This window comes from Mustela nigripes, chromosome 7 (assembly GCF_022355385.1).
Source record: "Mustela nigripes isolate SB6536 chromosome 7, MUSNIG.SB6536, whole genome shotgun sequence".
NCBI classification, from domain to species: Eukaryota; Metazoa; Chordata; class Mammalia; order Carnivora; family Mustelidae; genus Mustela; species Mustela nigripes.
In genome coordinates, this window is record NC_081563.1 from 83,197,436 (window position 1) to 83,212,532 (window position 15,097).

Consider the following 15,097-nt stretch of genomic DNA (forward strand, 5'->3'; position numbering starts at 1 on the left):
GTCCTGTCCTGCTGGTAATTTTCTTTGCACCAAAGCTTATGTTATCGATTATTAATAGAACTACTCCTACTTTCTTTAGATTAATGTTTATTGATATAACTTTCTTTATTATTTTACTTTCAACCCAGCCTATATTCCTGTATTCGACGTGAAGTTTTTGTAGGCAGCATACAGTTGGGTGATACTTTTCAATCTGTTCTACTAACAGCTGCCTTTAATTGATGTATTTGGCACATTTACATTTATGTAATTATTGATATGTTTGTTCTAAATCTGTGACTTTATTTTTTGTTCTCTGTTCCTTATTTCTCTGTTTTCTTTTCCTGCCTTCCTGTGGGTTATTTGAACATTTTTTTGGAACTCTGGTTTTATTTATCTAGTATTGTGGGGAGTACCTCTTTGTATAAGCCTCTTTAGTGGTTCCTCTAGGAATTATTATATATATATGTGTGTGTGTGTATGTATATATGTATTATCTGTACATTATTTTGTGTGTATATATAGACATATATTTATACATAAAGATATGTATTATAACTAATAGTTTACTGATATAGTCATTTACTACTTTGAGTGAAGTATAGACCTTACCTCCTGTAACGTCTTTTTTATTTTTTCTAACTTGTCATAGAGTTGTTCTAAACATTTTCTCTATATACATTGAGAACCACATCAAGTAGGGTTCTAATTTTGGCTTCAGTGGTCAAACTTAATTTAGAAAATTCAAGAGGAGAAGAAAAAATGCATAGAATTTGCTCATATTTTAATTCTTTCTGTTTTTCTTCCTTCCTGATGTTCTAAGATTCCATTGTTTCCTTTTTTGAGAATTTTCTTTAGCCATTATTTTAAGGCAGGTCTGCTGGCAACAAATTTTCTTAGTTTTTCTCCAGCTGAGAAGGTCTTGATTTTCCCTTTATTCCTGAAGGATATTTTCATTGGCTATATAATCTGGGTCAGCAGTTTGTTCTTTCTTTCTTTCTTTCTTTCTTTCTTTCTTTCCTTTTTTCCCTTGCACATGAATAATGTTGTGTTATTTCCTTATAGTCTCCATGGTTTCTTTCTTTCTTTTTTTTTTTTTTTTAAGATTTTATTTATTTATTTGACAGAGAGAGATCACAAGCAGGCAGAGAGGCAGGCAGAGAGGAGGAAGCAGGCTCCCTGCTGAGCAGAGAGCCCGATGTGGGACTCGATCCCAGGACTCCGAGATCATGACCTGAGCCGAAGGCAGCGGCTTAACCCACTGAGCCACCCAGGCGCCCCTAGTCTCCATGGTTTCTGACAAGAAATCTGATGTTCTGTTTTCCCTCCTGTAGAGAAGGTGTCCTTTCTCTTTGGCTGTTATCAGGACTTTCCCTTCCCTTCCTTTCCTTTCTTTCTTTCTTTCTTTTTTTTTTTTTTTTTATTTTCTTTTTTGTATGTTTAGAAGTTTGGCTGTGGGGTGTCTCGCTATAGGTTTCTTTGGATTAATCATATGTGGGCTTATTTAGCTTCTTGATTCTATAGGTGTATGTCCTCGGTTTGTTTTCTCCCTGTTGTTCAGAACGAGTAATTTCTATCATTCTATCTTAAGGTTGACTAATTCCTTCCTGTTCACTGTATTCTGCCATTGAGCCTACACAATTTAATTTTTTACTTCAATCTTTATATTTTTCAGTTCTAAAATTTCCATAAGGTTCTTCTTTATATCTTCTATTTCTTTGCTCAGATCTCCTATTTTTTTTCATATATTTCAAGTGTGTTTGTAATTGTTCATGAAACGTTTTTATCATGGCAGTATTCAAAATTTTTTTGCCAGATAAATCTAACATCTCAGTCATCGTGATAGTGGTATCTATTAATTTTCTTTATTTTTTTTTTCATTCAGTTTGACATCTTCTTGATTCCTGGTACAATGAGTGATTTTTTTTTAGTGGAACATGAATATTTGGAATATTAGTTATCAGATTCTGGATATTATTTATGCCTTCTGTTTTAGATGACTTCTTATGACACTAAGTGGGAAAGGGAGGTGCCATATTATTGCCAGTTAGGGGTAGATTTTCAGGTTCCTCACTTTGCTTGATTGACTACCTGAGGAGGATGCTCTTCATTACCATATGGGGGCTGGCAATTCTGTATTCTTACTGGTTCTCTCCTGGTACCTGTTTGGCTGAAAGGGGTTAGGAGTATCTCCTTGCTATTCTTCTGGTGGCCTCCACCGACACTCTAGTGGAGCAGTAGCTTCATATCAGGTGGGTAAAAGAGCAAGTCTTGACTCTGCTAGGCCTCCTTTGACTGACGTCGGGGAAGAGGATGTGAGAGGCCTCGTTACCGCAGGCTCTGGAAGTCCAGATTCTCCACATAGTCTTACTGGCATCATGGAAGAGAGTTACCACCCAATTGAGAAGAAAGTCCTACCTCCGTGCTTTTTTCTTTCTTAAACCACCCCAATAGAGGGGTTAGGGTTTTATTATAGTCTAGTAAACATAGAATCTAGATTCCCCACTCAGATTTTGCTAAGACTGAGACCACAGTTTATTCTTTGGTGTCTGGCAGGAATAGAGCAGCTATTACCTAAAAGTTTTCTCTTTTTCTATGCTGATTCTTTCCTGGTCCAGTGTATAGATGGAGGAGGCTTTTGTTGGGACTTTTGTTGTCTGTCATCATTGGCATTTCCAGCCTGATGGCTTCTTCAAGTCTTGGATCTGAGAGGGAAGACAAAAACCCAAGAAACTCAAAACTGTGTTGTTTTTCAGATCTCAAGGTCCCTAGCTGGTTTTCCTTCTTCTGGCTACGTTTACAACCTTCCTCTATTTCTAGTTATTGTAGTTTTTTTTCTTTCCTTAGTGGAAGGGTTAGAGGAAAATGAATATTCCATCTTTCCAGAAGCAGAAGTTGGTTCTTTTTCTTCACTCTTCATTTTCGTACCTTCCCCCCACCCACAATCTTTAAAAGGTACCTAATTTGGGCATCCCTAGGTTCTGTCTTAATATTCTCCACTTTTGGGTCACTGTTTGGAATATATCAACTCCTTTCAAAGAGAGATGATTGCAGTATAAGATCTCCTGGTGTATTTTATAGATTCTTCTTTCTTTTCTCTAGTGCTACACTCTTTGACCTATATGTAATTTTCTAAAACTTCTGGATTTGTCTTTGATTCATCTGTCTCACTGAGAGCAAAACATTGGTGAAAAACAATCAGTGTTTTTCTCTCTGCACTTACAGAACAAGTTTGGCCATGAGATGTTTGGGTTTTCCACACCAAGCAATTCTGCAGTTTTCTAAGGATACCAACTGGGTGTGCTATAATTCAATTCCGTTCTAACATTATCTACCTGGAGTTAGTGTCAAAGCTAATGAAAGGCTCAGTCTCCTAAGACTGTTCCCATTATAGATGTCAATTGTAAGTCCCTGTGCTTCTTACTGACCAGCTATCGATTGAGGTTCCCATGATGCCTTCCTTGGGTCCAGTCATTTGCTAGAACAGCTTACAGAACTTAGGGGAACAGTTGTGCTTCCTGAGAAAGGGTATGATAAAGAATGATAAAGAATGCAGCTGAATAGCCAGGCAAAGAGATATAAAGCAAGATCTGGAAAGGTCTCCGGGGCAGGAAATTTTGTCCCTGGGGGGTTGCATTTTATCACCCTCCCACCAGGTAGATTTGTTCATCAGCCCTTAACCTCTCTGAGCACCATAGTTGAGGGATTTCTATGGCGCCTTTATCACAGAAGTATTATCAATTATTAACTCGCCAGCTCCTTTCCCCTCCCCAAAGGATGAGGCAATGAAGCTGAAAGTTAAAAGCTTCTCCTCATGGCTTGGTCTTCCTGGTGACCTGTCCTTACCCTTTGGCTATCCAGAAGCTCACTATGAGTTGCCTCATTAGAAGCAAAGTCACTTTTGTCACCCAGGAAATTCCAAGGAACTTAAGAGCTCTGTGTCAAGAACTGGGGTCAAAGGCCAGGTATACTAAAAGATGCTCCTAGCACTTCTATCACTTAGGAAATCACAAAGGTTTTAGGAGCTTGGGATGAGGGCAGGAAACTGAGGATGAAGACCAATAATGTAAATATTTTTCTAGTATCAGAGAATCAACACTCTTTTCCCTCATCCAGACCAGCAACATGATCTGTTGGAACAAGTGTCAAAATGTATTTTGCATGTCCCCTCCTTTCATACATATCACGACTTCAGTGAAAAACATCATATCCTTCCTGGATTATTGACAGACTGGTGTTCCTGCCTTCATTCTTCAGTAGCAGCTAGAATGACCCTATGGAATGGTGAATCTGATTTTGACGTTCCTCTCATCAAAAGCTGCCAGTGGGTCTCATTGCACTCAAAAAAATATCTAAAAAGTCTTTCTCATGATCACGCGTGCTGTGTACTCTACTATTTTGCTGCCTTTCCACTTCACTTCCTACCATGTTCTCTTTACTCTCCATGCTCCAGCCATGGTGGCTTCCTGGGTCAGGGTGCTCCCAACTCAGGACCCTTGTTCTTCCACATGTTTCTCATACTCTGTCCATACAGGGTTTTGTGCAGACATCACCCATCAGAGAAGCTTTCTTTGACCAGAATGGTATCCAGTATCATCTCATCCTGTCACTTTGCATGCTTTCACACTTCTCTGTCTGCCTTTGTAGGGCTCAGCACTATTTGCGATGATGAATTTACTGGTTGATGTCTTCATTTCCTCTTTCCCTCCATTAAACTGCAGCCTTCTGGTACAGTGGCATTCTCTCATTCATTGCTGCATTCCTAGTCCCTGATATGGTACCCAGCACATGGTAGAGTCCCTACAAAGGTATATTGAATGAGAAATATGATTGGATGACATTGATCATTTCTACTGCTTCTGAATTTTCCATGTTATATATAGTGTTGCAACATAGTGTTTTCCTGTTGTATATACATATTCTTTCGCCTTACTACGTAAGTGTGTGGAATGGCTCTTCTCTTAGACTTTTTGAGATGCATAGATCCCTTTCAAGTTTGGGCTCCTCTTAAGCTTTTTAGTTACATGTTTGCATCAATATCGTCTTTATTTTCAGTGATGGTTAATCATGTCCATTTGGTGTAAAACTCTAATTGGACAGTTCTCATCCCTTCATTTCCAAATTCCAGTCTCTAGTCTCTTGGGCAGGGCTTGTCTCCGTTCACTCCAGGTGTGGAAGGAGTGGAGGGTTCTGAGATACCCTCATTGGCTCCCCTTGCCCATAGAACAGAGGTAGGTCTTCAAAGATTGGATTACTAGGCCTTCTACCGTAGGGTCACTCCCTATTTGATTGGCTCATCTCTTCCTTGCTGTATACACTTGGTAGACAGGTTGGTTGTGCTGTCCCACTGTCATGGTGCCTAGCCTTTACCCCGTGCCTTCCTCGTGCCTCATCCTCCTGAAACTGAAATATGCACAGCCAGTTATCTTAATGCCACCTCCTCTAATTCCTTCCTGAACCTCCTCATCTGAATTTCCTTCCCTTCCCTGCCCTTCTAGTACTTGTTACATCTCTTCTTTCCTGTCTTGTAGGATAATGACTTGTGTTCATGTCTGATCTTCTGTACCAAATAGAAGCTCACTGAAGATACAGCCCATTTAAGATCCAATACAAGGTGCCTCAGAGCCTTGTGCAGGGAAGGGACTCAGTAGTTTGGTGAACAAAGGTTTAACTCTTTGCTCCTTTTCAGAATTCTTCATGGACAGACTGTACTCACTGTGTTTCTCTTTTCTTTGCAAGCAGTCATGTCATTTGGAAAAATCAAATACCACCTAAGTCCTGCTTTGGAATAATTCCCACAGATTTTTAATGTTTCATTTATAGTTTCTTTTTTTCCAGTTATTATATTATTATAAGTCCTTTGCAACCTCATAAGGGGAGCATTTTTTAAAATCTCTACAGAAGGATTGCAGATTCAGTTCTGAGACCACTGCAATAAAGCGCACATGCAGTAAAACAGGTCAAATGAATTTTTTGGTTTCCCAGTGCATGTAAAAGCCATATTCATACCACTCTGTAGTTTACTACTAAATGTTTGATAGCATCATATGTAAGATAGTATGTATACCTTAATTAAAAAATACTTGACTGCTAAAAATAATGCTAACCATCATCTGAACTTTGAACAAGTTATAATCACTGATCACAGATCACCATAACAAACATAATAATAATATAGAAGTTTGAAATATTGGGAGAATTACCAAAATGTGATATAGAGACACAAAGTGAGCGAGCACATGCTCTTGGAAGAATGGTGCCAATTGATTTGCTCAAGGACACAGAGCTGCCACAAACCTTCAATTTATAAAAAATGCAGTATCTGCAAAGCACAGTAAAACAAATTGCAGTAAGACAAGGTTTGGCTCCATATTCATAGTTGCACTATTTTTGAGTGGGGTGAAATTAAATGTATCTTTCAGCCCCAGCATGTGACTAAATGTTGTAAGAATGTGTTACTGACATAAATCAGTTAATTCTGTTTTGTTTACTGAATTCCATTCTGTTTATGTATTTATTTCTTTCCGTATTTTTACTGTTTGTTTTTACTTATTTACTCAATTTGATTCTATTTATTTTTTTAAAAGATTTTATTTATGTATGTATCTATTTATTTGAGAAAGAGAGAGATCAGGGAGAATGGCAGAGGCAGAGGGAGAGGCATACTCCCAGGTAGGCAGGGAGCCCCCACGGGGGGCTCAATCCCAGGACCTGTGTTGGAGGCAGATGTTTAACTAGCTGAGCCACTCAGGTGCTCCTCTATTTATTTTTAGGATTGGATTCTTTCACTCAGTCTTTGTCCACTTAGCATTATCATGCAATGCTAACAGCTTGTTGCTGTTTCAGATCAAAATGATGTTTCTTACTACTTCCTGCTTCTCATTACCTATTGCTTACTACAATTCTGTTTTTAAAAAGTGTGTATTTGGTTGCTCTGTGAATTAGGATACATGAATCCAGCATTTTTACCTTTGAATGAACTTGCTTATTTCTCTTAATACTGAAAAACAAATTTAATGTACTCTGTAAATATTTACCTTTATTTCCCCCCAGCCAAGAAGACCTGGCTCATTTTAGACTAGTCTTTACGTTAAATCCGGTATTTTCCAGAGTTGCTTCAAGAAGGAGCAGCCTGGGAAGCTAGTTCTGAGTCAGGCTGCCTCTGCGCCTTTGTTTCCCAGGGTACTCAACATGAGCTTGGAAAATATTGGTGGATCTAATAAACATCATTATTTTTTCTTTAAGCTCTCATAAAATACGGAGCATTAATTGGATGGTTTGTGTTTGTCTGCACCTGGAGGCTGCACTGTCTCTCCAGAGGACTTGCCTATTTCCCCTTTCCCCCCTGGGGGTGTCACTTGTTCATTAGAACTGTACATAATTTTTGAAACTTTGTGTGGTTTCTTGTGGTGGTGGTGGTTCTCTGTAATTCAGATTCTTACATTGTTGCCCTTTTGTGGATCCTGCTATCTGGAAGCTTCCTGTCTTCTCTTCCCAGCATTTGACAAATAGATTATTTTAAGTATAATGAAAAATTAGAGTGAATCAATTGCTTTGTACTCAGCTACACAGAGCTCTTTAGCTTTCAGCTCAGTTTGTTTCAACACTTGTTTGCAAAGAGAAATTAAAATAGATTCAGTCTAAGAGGTTGTCTTAGTGGTGTATTTTGTATGGAACCCTGAACCTGTGCCCCTTCTTACTAAGTGGATTTCTACAACAATTTAAATAAAATAAACCTTTTTTTAAAAAAGATTTCATTATTTATTCAACAGAGGGAGACAGCAAGAAAGGGAACACAAGGCGGGGAGTGGCAGAGGGAGAAGCAGGCTCCCAGCTGAGCAGCGAGTCCAATGCAGGCCTTGATCCCAGGACCCCGGATTGCTTAACGACTGAGCCACCCATGCACCCCTAAAATAAAACAAACTTTAAAGTACCCATCCTCACAGACTTTTATGTGCTAGTAATAAAAAGTGAACGACACAAGTACAATGCCCCAAATACTACTAAGTAGAACTTAGCAGGAAATATAAAGAAGAGACTAACATGGGGAGGTAACCCACAGCCTAGGGCCAAAGATGCCCCTCACCCCCCATTTTCTATGGTCTGGGGGTAAAAAATGGCTGTTATAATTTTAAACTGTTAAAATCAAAAGAAGAACGATATTTTGTGACATGTAAACTAGTAGGAAATTCTCATTTCCATGTCCACACATAAAGTTTTATTAGGACATAGCCGCTCGTACACTTAGGTATTGTCTCTGGCTCCTTTTGTACTATGACAGCAGAGTAAAATCTGGTCTATGAACTGGAAATATTTACTATGGGGCTTTTGATAGAAAATAGTTAGCTGATCCCCGGACTGAGCAGTAGATTGTACTTGTGGTAGCTCATGTTCCACCTTGTAAAAACTGTGAAAAAGTTCATCATGTTTTTCCTGATAACCGATCTATTTCTCCATAACATCTGATAAGATAATGACCCTGGAGAGCAAATTCTGCCTATTCAAGTTCATTTACCCAAGGAAGAGTCGGGGTTGGGGAGAGCTGTAAGTGAATGCACATTTGCAAATGTTGATTCGTTTGTTTTACTCTGGGAATGAAGAAATTTAAGAAGACTTTTGTTTTGTTTTCCTGCTATGTTTGACTCTTGTCATCCATACACCCTACACGCTTACACACCAAACCTTCCAGCCCGCAGAGAGCATGTTGTAAGATTTGAGGTCTCTGCTTTATGTTCACCAGAAATCACAGAACTAAGATCTTAGTTGACCACCCTTCCTTTAATCCCTCCTTATTCCTGGAATAACTGGGCAGATCCAGTAACTACCATCCAGTTTCAAGCAAAAGGTCACTCGGGCCAATCAGGGGGGACCTGAGCTTTCACAGAAGAAAGGAGAGGAGCGTTTTCAAAATGTAAACACAGGATCTTGTTAAACAGCAACTGCTGGCTTGTTGCTATTCTTTTCTGTTATCTGCTGTTAGTTTATATGTTACTTTTCCGACTAGTGTTTATGTTACGAAGTGTCCCTTCAGGAGCCAGAGGTCCCCCTCCTTGTCCCCCAGCACCTGTCCCAGTGGCCCTTTTGTCTCGGGCCATCCTGCATGTCTGTTTCTGCTTTTCTCCCATTGACCGTATTTCCAACCCTCCGTCCTTAGGATAAGAACCTCCTTGAAGCCCAGTGACAGGAGACCATATCCCACGTGAGAGCCCTGGGTACCTGGGTCTGTGTGGCAAGTAAAGGAAAGCGAGAGGCCATGCGGAAAAGTGGGAGCCACCAGGGAGAAATGGAAGCCACCATCGTGGCCTGAGTGACACCAGTGAGCCTTGCTCACTCTCTAGTCTGTCTGCAGAGGAACCTGTTCCTTGCTTCTGTGCATTTCTTTAGAACTGTTTCCTTGGGGCAGCTGGGTGGTTCAGTTGATTGAGTGTCTGCCTTTGACTTGGGTCATGATCCTGGGTCCTGGGATCGAGCCCCACATCAGGGCTCCCTGCTCAGTGGGGAGCCTGCTTCCCTCTCCTTCTGGTCCCCCTATTTGTTCTCTTTGTCCTTTTCTGTCAAAAGGGTAAATAAAATCTTAAAAAAGAACTCTTTTCTATTGTGTTCTCATGTGGAGGGGGGCCGGAATGGGGGGCATTCGTGACATCCCAGGTACAGTGGTGCCTTATCATGGTTACAGTCTTTGACATACGTCAGTGTGTCCCCATTTTGCAAGTGAGCAAACAGGGCCCAGGCCTGGTTGTAACCTCCCCATGGTCACGAGCAGCATCAGGAACATTGGGTCTGAGGCCGGGGACAGTCATCATATAGCATCCATCAAGGCCCACGGCACACACAGCGCCTTCAGGCTGGGTCTTATTGCCCTATGCTCCTGAAAGGAGCTGATATCACTTAGACTCAAGGGGGCTATTAGGGGCAGGCCCATCCTTATTACTCAGGGAATGTGTTGCCCCGAGAAGCAGGACTCAGTGTGAAGAGAAGTTACAAAGATGAGGTTCTCAGGGGATGTTCTTCAACTTCTCTGTTCAGCACAGAGGTCAGCAGGGCAGAGGTCATGGGTGAAGGGTGGCTGAACCGGCTGAATACATTTTTCCCCAACAGTGATTGGAGCCTCCGAGAATATGAATAAAAACTTGATCAGAGTGGGTGGGATGATTTGAATCCCCATGTAAAGGTGTTCACATTATTAATTAGAAATTCTCTAAATCTCTTCAAATTAGCATGATCCCTTTTTTGTTGTTTTTCACAAGCTGTGCCATGCCGTGTCTTTAGTACAGTGTGTAGAGTTTTAAGGGTTGGTTTATTAAACTTGCTGTGATACTAAGCTTCTAAGACTCATTCTGTCATTGTAGTATGTTGTTTCTATAGTTCAGATAACTTCCGTTTGCTGCTTTAATTCTGAACTGTGTGAGGTGCCTTCAGGATGGCTGGCTGTTGTCTTATAAATAAGGGCTGTCCTCATGTAAGCCCTATCAGGTGACCTTCCTGTGTGAAGTTGCTCCTCAGGTTACCACATGTGCTGGTACAACCCATATTCTGCTCCTCTCCCCCTGCTTCCAGCCCCACGCCCCCAAGCATGGTCATTGTATTAAAGCCACACTGAGCTCCACCGTGAATTAGGAGATGGGTATTTTCCTCCATTTCTTTACTTCCTTGGAGGCTCTTCATGCCTTCTCTATGCATTTATTTAAATATTTATTTATAAAAGATTTTATTTATTTATTTATTTATTTGTCAGAGAGAGAGAGAGACTGCACAAGCAGGCAGAGGCAGAGAGAGGGAAGCAGGCTCCCTGCTGAGCAAGGAGCCCGATTCAGGACTCCATCCCAGGACCCTGGGATCATGACCTGAGCTGAAGGCAGTGGCTTAACCAACTGAGCCACCCAGGCATCCCTTTCTCTGTGTATTTAATGTCTGTCCTTCTGGAATCCGTGCCAGATGCTGCTTCCTCCATGATGTCCTTGCTGATTTCCTCCTTCTCTAACCCTTAGAGCTTGTCAGGGACCTCATCACACAGTGTCTTATATTAGAGTAGGTCATAAACATCAGTTCCTTCACCTTGATTAGAAACTCTGAGACTGAAGATCATGGTGGTTTACATCTCTTAAGTAGTAATTACCAGAAGTGCTTTTGAAAGATTGAGTTGGTTATTTCTGAAGGAGTGGACCTCTGAAAAATGAAACATACTTAGCATTCCAAGTGCACTAGCCTGAAATTGATAAAAAGACTTATTTATTTGAGAGAAGGAGAACAGGCACATGCATTGGGTGGAGGGGTGGAGCAAAAAAGAGGAGAGAGAGAATCTCAAGCAGATCCCCTGCTGAGTGCTGAGCCTGACGTGGGGCTCAATCTTATCATCCTGAGATCATGACCTGAGCTGAGATCAAGAGTTCGAAGCTTAACCCACCAAGCCACCCAGGCCGCCCCTGAAAATAAAGATATTAAATAAGTTGCAAACTCTGCTCAATCCCAGAGGGGACAGTGGTAACCCGAAAGCTGGGGTGTGATCCCCGGCCTTGGCAAGACCCTGTATCTCCTTGAGCCTCAGTTTCCACTGAGATCAATAAATTTAAAAAGATGAAAACAACTTTCCTGCCTTCCTTAAAGTTTTTATGAGGATGAAATTGTGATCTCCAACACATTTTCAACACATTTGAAAATGTGTTGGAGATCACAAAACTGCCTCAAATATAAAATCGTGTAGTCTCATTTAAAAAAACTTCATTGGAGGTAGACAACAGCTATGCTGTGTAAGTATGGTGTACCCGTATCATTGAGCTCCTGATGTAAAGTTGCATTCGTGCCTGACCGTGCTTCCTGAATAGTTTTAAGATCATCTGATTTTTACGCCATACTCTATATAGCCAGTTATGCTGACCTGGGAGGTTTTGGAATAGAATCTATTGGTTCTGGCAAAGAGAACCAGTTTACCTTTGCCCTAATTCTTGCATACCTCCAATGCTTTATCTTTATTTTTTCCTTCACAGGTTTCCATCTGTATCACAAGTTGCCCACGATAGTGCCTGAGAGCTGCCTCCTTATAATGGTTGGCCTGCTGCTAGGAGGGATTATTTTTGGAGTTGATGAAAAGTCCCCCCCTGCAATGAAGACTGATGTGTTTTTCTTGTATCTGCTCCCCCCCATCGTGCTCGACGCGGGCTATTTCATGCCCACTCGCCCCTTCTTTGAGAACATTGGCACTATTTTCTGGTATGCTGTGGTAGGGACCCTCTGGAATTCCATTGGCATCGGGGTGTCTTTGTATGGTATCTGCCAAATTGAAGCCTTTGGCCTGAGTGACATCACTCTGCTCCAGAATCTACTTTTTGGCAGCTTGATCTCAGCCGTGGACCCAGTGGCTGTGCTCGCCGTCTTCGAGAACATTCACGTCAATGAGCAGCTCTACATCCTGGTCTTTGGAGAGTCCCTGCTGAATGATGCAGTGACAGTGGTGAGTAACAGGTTCATGCTGTGTCTCCCCAACACCACCAGTCTCCCCAGGTCTGCATCAGCTTTCTGAAGGTGACAGCAGAGTGGAGAACCACAAGCACCAACCACACTCGCACAGTCATGCAGTCCTGCACTTAGATGGGCCCCTCACTTGGTTTAAGGCTCTGTCACTGCTGTCTTGAAGTGCTTTGTAAAATGTTTTTTATTGATTATTTTTGATTGATTATTATACAATGGGCCCCTCACTTTCGTGTTGCACGGGGTTGCACAGACTGTGTAGCTGGTCCCTGCTTGCAAGGTCCTGCTGGTGTCAGAGGACCATGAAAGTGAGGGTGACCTTTCCTATCTGAGGATTTCTCAGTTGGCATTTTGAAAATGACAGTCTTTGATCAGAATTCAAGGACTTCGGGTCATTCAGAGTTCTTGGTGAGATGTGATGCTGTTGTGAGTGAACATGCAAAACGGAAGCGAAATGACGATGCCCGCCACGTGCTTTTCTGGGTCCGGGGATGGTTTATTAATTCCTTTATGATTTCAGGCCAGTTTTTCATTACACTCTCACTTTCTGTCTCTGCTCAGCCAGCTTATTTCTGATCCCCACCACTTTCCCGTGAGTGGATATTTATTCAGAAAATGCTAATTTATTTTTAATTCTCACTAATTAACACATAATTAGAGTCAGAGGCTGTTGTGATCTTCATGTGAGCAGAATTTACCTCCAGCCCACTTTCTGAGCTCAGGCAAAGCGTAGGGAAGTGGTGAGGAAGCCTCCCACCCCCACACAAGCCTACAAAATGGTCCTCTCCCAGTGAAAGACACTCCGGTGACCCCATATAGCTAAACCCATGAGGGGGCCCCAGTGATGCTGTTTTATTGTGTTAGCTGCCATTAACCTCTTGTGAGGGCCTCCTGTGTGCTTGGGTCTATGTGGTCATTATTTTTCCCATTTGGTAGGTAAGAAAGTTGAGGCAGAGAAAAATTAAGTAACTTAACTAATTTATATTACTTCGTTTGTTCCTCCCATTAAAATATGATTCCTGACTCATTTAAACATCAGCGTAGAAACCAACATCACTCCCTGTTAGCTTATAAACAAAATAAAATATCATTTTGAATGTTGTCCCTTAGCTCCATGTGGACATTATTATGTAGAAAGTAATTTATTGATAAGGAAATCCCATTTTTTAGAATAGCTGCTAAGATAGCTGTTTTGAGGCAGCTAAGGTCTCTCACTCAAGTAACAAAATACACTTCATTTATTCCATTATTCACTAACAGTGATTAGTCATTAACTTACCAATATTAAATTTTAACTGGGAAAGTACCACAGCAATGAAGACATTTTATAATTTATCCTAATTTCCAGAGGCTTCAACATTTTATTGTGACTTATGTTTGCTATATACATGTTACCCTCGTTGAGGTAGATCGAGGACATTTTCATGAGGTTTTCTTGGATTTCCTTCATGTTCAGGAAACTTTATAAAGAAATAATAACACCCTGGCGCACTTCTTCTAGGGCAGTCCAGCCACGTCAGCTCAGTTTTAGAGTGACACGCCCTGCCTTTACACTGCTTTCTCTTCTCTTAAAGAATTTCTCATTCAGACACCTCAGTGTCCATTCTTTGAGTTCGTCAAGACTCAGATCTGAGCCAACAGTCTGGCTAGATCCCTGTTCAAACTGCGTGAAGGCCCCAGGCTTTCCAGGGTCACATCCGGTGCTTCCTGTCAAGAGGACCCAAGCTGTCGAGTGTGATTTTATGGACAGAGAGGGAGGCCTGACCCAGAGAAGGCAGTGGGCCAGATTGAGGGCGCCATTCCAATGCAGGAAGGAAGACAAGGACAGAGAAAGGGCATGGCTGCTCTTTAGATGTGGAATCCCTTGTTACAAGGCCAAAGCCTATAAGTCAATGACTAAGGGTTTCCCGTGAATGAGCCTTCCTCGAGTTAGATACCCTGGGCTCAGAGCCTGTGGACCCTTAAAGCCACACCCATAAGATAGCAAGGCAAGCCCAGGGATTGTGCCTTCCTAACACTGAAGAAAAGACCTCCAGGTATGATATTCCTCTATTGGCTGAATAGTGGGCTGAACGGATCAGGTGTTAGGAATAATTACAATGACATTTTAAAAAGTGATCATTTTGCCTCCCTTGTCAGGTACCCTCAGAGTACAGAGGTGGAGATGCTTTATGGATGATTCTTTGATGTCTAGTCTTATCTGTAGGAGAGATTTAAGGAACCCACGGATTAAGGAACTCATCATGAAAAGTATGGACCCTGCTGCTCACAGTGAAAATGACGAGTTACTAGGAGTCACAACTAGAAGGGTGAAGATTAAGAAGGGAAAGATTAGAAGGGAAAAGATTCGTGTTAAAAAACGTAGTCTAGTCTAGAGTAAAATTATAGGTCTGTGCAATAAATCCTGTCCCCAAATCATGGTAGATTCAATATGCAGCTAGCAGAGTTAAGGGGAGAAAACCTACCATGAAAATGTCTCCGTGCAAAGATAAATTGACATTATATAAATGATGGTCCAACAGTGCCATTATCCAAGGTTACAGTAGATTGGAATCGATTGGAGAAATGACAGCTGAAGGAACAAAGGTCAGATTTTTAAATGGGATTTTTGTGCTTTCCCTTAGCTTAAATATTAGGCAAAGATCGCTCAGGT

General features: G+C 41.4%; 1 protein-coding gene across 2 annotated transcripts in view; it reads left to right on the forward strand.

Annotated features, from left to right (window-relative positions):
- The window catches only part of SLC9A2 (solute carrier family 9 member A2), a 101,629-nt gene that overhangs the window by 23,529 nt on the left and 63,003 nt on the right, over positions 1-15,097 (forward strand). For both annotated transcript variants that reach the window (XM_059406353.1, XM_059406352.1), the window contains exon 2: positions 11,964-12,427. In XM_059406353.1, coding sequence (XP_059262336.1) covers positions 11,964-12,427 — 464 coding nt within the window. The remainder of the gene's footprint in view (positions 1-11,963; positions 12,428-15,097) is intronic.